This window comes from Eimeria maxima, genomic scaffold (genome assembly GCF_000499605.1).
Source record: "Eimeria maxima Weybridge genomic scaffold, Emw_scaff258, whole genome shotgun sequence".
Classification (NCBI taxonomy): domain Eukaryota; phylum Apicomplexa; class Conoidasida; order Eucoccidiorida; family Eimeriidae; genus Eimeria; species Eimeria maxima.
Window position 1 is genome coordinate 518 of NW_013565431.1, and position 5,790 is coordinate 6,307.

General features: G+C 48.2%; 3 protein-coding genes across 3 annotated transcripts; 1 reads left to right on the forward strand and 2 right to left on the reverse strand.

Annotated features, from left to right (window-relative positions):
* Positions 1-515: 515 nt before the first annotated feature.
* Positions 516-1,642, reverse strand: EMWEY_00024840 (adenylyl cyclase associated protein, putative; the record flags this gene model as incomplete). The annotated part of the gene is made up of 3 exons (XM_013480964.1): positions 516-899; positions 1,257-1,372; positions 1,624-1,642. 3 exons carry the CDS (start codon positions 1,640-1,642, stop codon positions 516-518), a joined length of 519 nt encoding a protein of 172 aa, XP_013336418.1.
* Positions 1,643-3,318: 1,676 nt separating this feature from the next.
* Positions 3,319-4,047, reverse strand: EMWEY_00024850 (hypothetical protein, conserved; the record flags this gene model as incomplete). Its single annotated transcript, XM_013480965.1, has 1 exon — positions 3,319-4,047. The coding sequence occupies one exon, from the start codon at positions 4,045-4,047 to the stop codon at positions 3,319-3,321; it is 729 nt and encodes a 242-aa protein (XP_013336419.1).
* A 1,161-nt stretch (positions 4,048-5,208) lies between these two features.
* Positions 5,209-5,436, forward strand: EMWEY_00024860 (hypothetical protein; the record flags this gene model as incomplete). Its single annotated transcript, XM_013480966.1, has 1 exon — positions 5,209-5,436. One exon carries the CDS (start codon positions 5,209-5,211, stop codon positions 5,434-5,436), a length of 228 nt encoding a protein of 75 aa, XP_013336420.1.
* Between the last annotated feature and the right edge of the window lie 354 nt (positions 5,437-5,790).

The window sequence follows — 5,790 nt, forward strand, 5'->3', positions numbered from 1 at the left end:
CTCACCGGGAACACACCGGGACGAGAAAAAAAGCGGAACAGAGCACACCAGACCCAGCTATACAAAGACAGGTCGACGGAGTATACAAGATAATCAAAATTCGATGGATAAACCAGCAAAGTGAGAAGGCAGCAGATCACCTGTCCATCTAATCGCTGATGATGTGCTTAGTTCTCCCCCATCCCCCTTCCCACATTTCAGCCTGCTTGCAACCGTTTTTGATGGGTCTGGGTGAGGACCTCTAAAGTCGTCGGACGGGTTCTATGCAGGAAGTGGCAGCACTTCAGGACAGCAATTCTCACAACAGGGATTGACGACAAAAGGGTTTAAGGGATGTACACAGCTCACATGCGGAACTGTGTCCCGAGGTGGGACGTTTCGGGCGTCTCCCACAGGTGCATTTAATGGAGTGCAGACGGAAAGCAAACAAAAACTCAGTGTTTGGACGAAGGAATCAAAAGAAAGTAGAAGGTGAGGAAGTATAGAAGAAGCGATGGAAGGGTGGTGGGACGCGTTTAGCTGGAGTATAGATCGGAAACCCGAGTGTGCAGCTTCCCGTCGGGTTTCAGCTTGTGATGGAACTGCTCTGGAATTGCAATTTCTTCCCATTCACCTTCTTCGCCTTTAACGGGGACATTTAAATTCATCTCAGACGATTTGCTGGTCGTTATTTCCACTTCCCTGCTCTCATTCGACAAAAATAAATCCACTTTTTGGCTCTTGTCGATGGAGATAGACGGTACCGAACCCAACACCTGCAACTTTATCTTCTTGCAGTTCACGATTTCAACAGACGCAATCAGACTGTTCACACAAACACGAGTGTCTGTGCATGAATCCACAATCAATGAATTCATTTTCGTCTCCACCTGCAGTGCCAGACCCCGGCAGTCCCGAACCTGAAATACAACAGGCACACAGAAAATGTAAAGTATATACTACAACAAATTACACAGGCGTATGCATGTAGACAGACAAAAACTATTCAGTTTTTTTTCCTGTTCTCCAATACACCACACACATGTATGCATGCACTGATAATGAACGCGCCCCACGTGTCTGGACGGAACACACAGGACGAACATGCACATACACACATTCGCGCAAATGGTGTATAGTAGCCACTGATATGTCCTGCAGTGTTTAGATTTCCTTAATCGTGTGAACAATTGAATGGTTGTGAATGGGCACGCAAGCAGGAGACATGTGGCTCCCCGGCACCTAGCTGGGGTATTTGCTCGTTTTTCTTCTATCACCTGTACTTTTTGTTTCATCTGACCATCGGGAAGCTTCTGGATCTGCGACGGGTTTACAAACTTTTCCACCAACCACGTGTCCCGTTCGAGAACTATGCGGGCCTCCCCCACGTCTCCTATTTCACAAAATTCAGACAGAAGCAATAACTAAAAGGCACAAAATATGTATGCAGTGAAAAATATACGGAAAGAGATGCCTTAAAGCAGTAAACCAGAAAATATTGGCCCAGAGCACGCCGGGTAGCGAGCATGCCAGTGAATCAGTCAGACAGTACGCCACGGTGGCGGTGACGGAGTTAAAAGACTGAAGAAAGGACTAGAAAGAATAGTATATTATATATATTCACCGAGAAATTCGTCTGTTTACCTGCAACACCGCCACTCATTTCCACAAACTCTCGACAAGGAAGCGCCCACAGCAACTAAAAGGCCACACAATGCCTTGAAGAGAAAGCAGCTGACAGGGATCCACTGAGAGCTTCCGCTTATGTTTAAATCAGTTCGATTTCAAACAATTCAGTCTTCCCTCAACTCACCAAGGGATTGCGTGCCGCCAGTGGACAAACCAGCCAGCATAGGGGGCCCAGGCGCCTGGGACAGCTGCAACGGAGGGGGGATCCGCCGAGGCTTTTCCACGCACCTCAGCAGTCTAGGGAATCAATTCGTTTGAAGTTCATGAATATATTTCACTGCAGAAGTTGCACTGGTGAGAAACGCCGGCAATATTCCCTGTACAGTTGAAGTGATAAGGCACAGGAAACACTTGCATACGGACTGAAGCTGCTGTACTTGAGCTTTTCTAAGGCGTCTTGGAAAGAAGCATTATTTTCTCATATCTCGTATCGAATAACTGGGAAACATGAACAAGACACCAGGTTTCAATTGTTGTAACTGTACATAAGCGTCAATGCTACTGCTCCTCTTGGGCGGAGACTTGCTTTAAAATGCGTCCCGGACTAAAGAGCCACATTGGCGGGAACAATGACGCTGGAGTTCATTGGGAGACATCTACAGATAGCCAGCAACAATAAGCTTCTTTGACAGTCAAGGTTGAACCCTGCATTATTGCTGGGCCGTGACATTTACCAGTAAAAGTTGAAGCGCAGCCAACAATAGCGAAGTGGAATCTGATTGAGACTTGCTCGTGGGTCGGCAACGTTTGACCTTACAGCAACAAAAGCAACAACCCCAATTTAAACAGGAAGGAACAGTGCAGCTTCTTGATCTGGCAACACAACCTTTTTTCAGTGGATAAAACCCCAGCCACTTCCGCTCTAAATTCTCAGTTTGTTAATGTAAACAGTTATATGTAGTTCCTACCGAGGTTGCATTTTGAATACCCATTCGTTTACTTCGTCTGAAACAGACTTTTTACCTGAAGTCAGATTTTCTGGTGGTTAACAACCTAAAAGTTTTATTTTCCGGAAGATATGTTGACGCTTCCGATGCTCCCGTACTTCGGTTGAGCGTAGAGCACACTGTTGAATTTTTGTATTCGCTGACTGCATGTGGTTGAAGGTTCCGTGCTTGCCACAAGTGAGCTTCCGCTATTTCCATGTTCTGAGTACTTTTGGTTTCGTTGCCGCTTTCTTTTCTAAACACTAACTTCTATGCAAAAATGTGAGGTGCGCAGCATGTGGCTTTCTGAAAAGTGGCACTCTCTGAGGTGCGCAATAGAGAGAGACTAGTACCGCACTGAGGAGTGTGGTGAATGGCCTGAAAGCCAGACAATGCTGACTTCCCTTCAAAAAAACATATCTTAAGGATGAGGTGTTTAGGGCACTGCACTAATCGGGCCGAAGCGAGCGTTTCTGTGCATTGGTAACGGCGAATGCTTGTAAACAATGTGGTGTCGAGAAGGAGAGTACCCAAGAACACCCAATTAAGAGACAGGTAGGCAGGTGCAGTATGCGTTCCTGCCAGCGCCTCGTTATCGGGTTAAAGAAGCACACTCCGCGCCTCACAAATCCGAACGGCTCCGAAGCCTTCTCAGTCCAGTTGTTGTCATGCCCTTCCCGGTGTCCCACCGAGGCACAACCACCGTCCAGGGCTCCAACATCTTTTAGTCGTAACTCTTGAGGTCTTCTACGCGAACAGCGTAGTCAATACTTGGGAACCGAACAAGGGGGGAACCAGGTGTTGATTCGTCAATATCAGCATGGAATCCTGCTGCCGCCAAGACGGGCGTCAGGGCGACAAGCGGAAGTAGTGCTTCAATAGCGCTTTCCTTGCTGACTTTAGAGATCCACGAAGCCTCAGCAGACTCGCTGACGGACTGCAAAAGCTCCGAGTTCTTTGCAGCATCCTCTTCGGTTAGTTGCTGCTTCTCCCGATTGGCTGCTGGAGTTTTCGTCTCCGCAGGGATTGCATTGCTGGCAGTAGGCACTGCGTTTTCAGTTGCAGCTGCAACAATCTGCTCAGTCTTCACTTCAGCCTTGGTTGCTTGAGCGTCCGACTGGCTCGCCAGTACTTCCTGTCCAGGAGCTCCCGAGTCGGCTTGCTGTGTCTGTTCAGCAAGTTCTCTTACAATATCGGCTTTGGGGGTGAGGTCTGCAGCAGAGCCGCTTGTTGCGCTAGCGCTAACTTGGTCTCCGCTGGAAGGAGCATCAGATCCACTAGCACCGTCAACCGTTGCTGCAATGCTTGCCGGAGCAGTGGCTTCTGGCGCGCTCGTTCCAAAGAGCATGCCCGACAGCATTGACGCGGAAAGGATCTTGCTGTGGACAGGCTTCACATGGTTCGTCGTGAGCGTGGATAGAACAAAGGCGATAGGGACTAGAGCGAGTCTCATTTTCAGTCACTGGAGATAACAGGCCAACGAAATGCCAGAAGTTCAATGGGGATCGTAATGAAAATGAGCAAAAAGATCACCCACACTTCATTTGTAACAGGCTGCGCTGTCTTGACACCGCACCGTGTGAGATCCGCATCGTCCATTCTGTACCTCATTTTTTAAAAATGTTCGCTCAAGACGCTTTAAGCTTGTAGTTGCCGAATCATATCCAAACTAATTTTATTTGGATTCTATAGCTAGTATTTAAAATTCCAGGACGGTCGCACCAGCACGTCGATCTGCTGTCATTCTGTCAAAACGCGCTGCACTGTTTTAGTAATTCGCCCCTCACTTTCTTGTAGGTCTTTGCCTACCCTAAAAATCTGTGCTAGTCCTGTAGTTGGCTGCAATACTGAGTGAAGCGAATACGCAAGTGGTTATTCAAAACTCGCTACTTAGGCGAACACACGTGACAACACAGAGAATGAAATGCATCCCCTAAAGCGCCTAGTGTCTGGTTTTGGGCATGCGCCTAGTTGATATGAATATAATGTATCCTCCTACAAGTACTTTTAAGCAAGCGTTGCGGACGAATACGTTCGAGGAGTTCAATTCAAAAGCTGACCGTGGAGAACAGCGCGCCTCCCTAGCAAACCAGAGTTGGGCGGAAGCACTGCGTACGAGCTCTCCAAAAATACTGTGCGCGAGGAAACAAAAGATTTTCATTGGATCTTCAGGCACTCAATTTCAAACTGCAGGTCAGCATTCGGGGGAATACCCCATGCTGGAAAACCATTCTGGCCGTACCCCACTGCACACAAAGAGAGATAACCCACTTGACATTGATCAGTATGCACTCATAGCACTTTAGTGGCTCTATATATGGCATAATCCGTACCCCTAAAACTTATGTATAGAGCTTACTCTTTGCTGGGATATATATCATGCGCGTTTCCCCCAAATTCATGCCTAGTACGCCCTGGTCCCATCCAGCTATCACTTGTCCAAGGCCAGCCTGCCATGTGAAGGGCTGCGGATGGAGGCATCGAGAAAAACAATTGGTCAACACACAATGAATATTTGCATGCATGTCCCAACCAAAACCGCTGGAGCGTGCCAAAGTTTGCCCAGAGTAACTTGACTGGCGTGCGTGTAAAGACCCCAAAGAGTAACTATAAGATGCCAAGCTGGTATAAGACGCCATTACTACCTACCTGCTGCCCTGGATCTTTCGTTGACCAGAACTTCTTCGCGGTGCCGTCAGCATTCAACACAGAGCCGGTGGCGTGGACTGTAACGCGTTGCCCCTTTGCAACTGCAGACCCTGACCCAGGCTTGACAACGGACGTCTTGAGCTCAGTAAGTGGCGCCATGATACGCACCGACAACTGTGAGGAACCTGTCTGAGTGCTGGATGAGTTCGGAAAGACTGCCTGCGCGGGGCGTGCAAGCAATTCCCAAAAGCCAGTCTCTGGCGGTGAAGGAGACTGTGACCTGAGAAGGTACGTCAGCAAGCAAGCGGCTACGATAAAAGAAAGAACAAGCAGGCATAAAGTGCCGTAAACATTATTTCGACTTCCAACCTTGGAGGCTCTGAACTTTCCAGACGGCTCTGCCGAATCCGAAGAGGGGGGTGTGGCGCCGCCTCGTTCATCGGTTCTCAGGCGGGGATTCTGGTCGTACCATTTCCCATCCATTGTCTGTTATTTGCCTTTGTAGTCGAAAATCAGGTTTCTAGAAGCAAAGTATTCCTTCTATTCA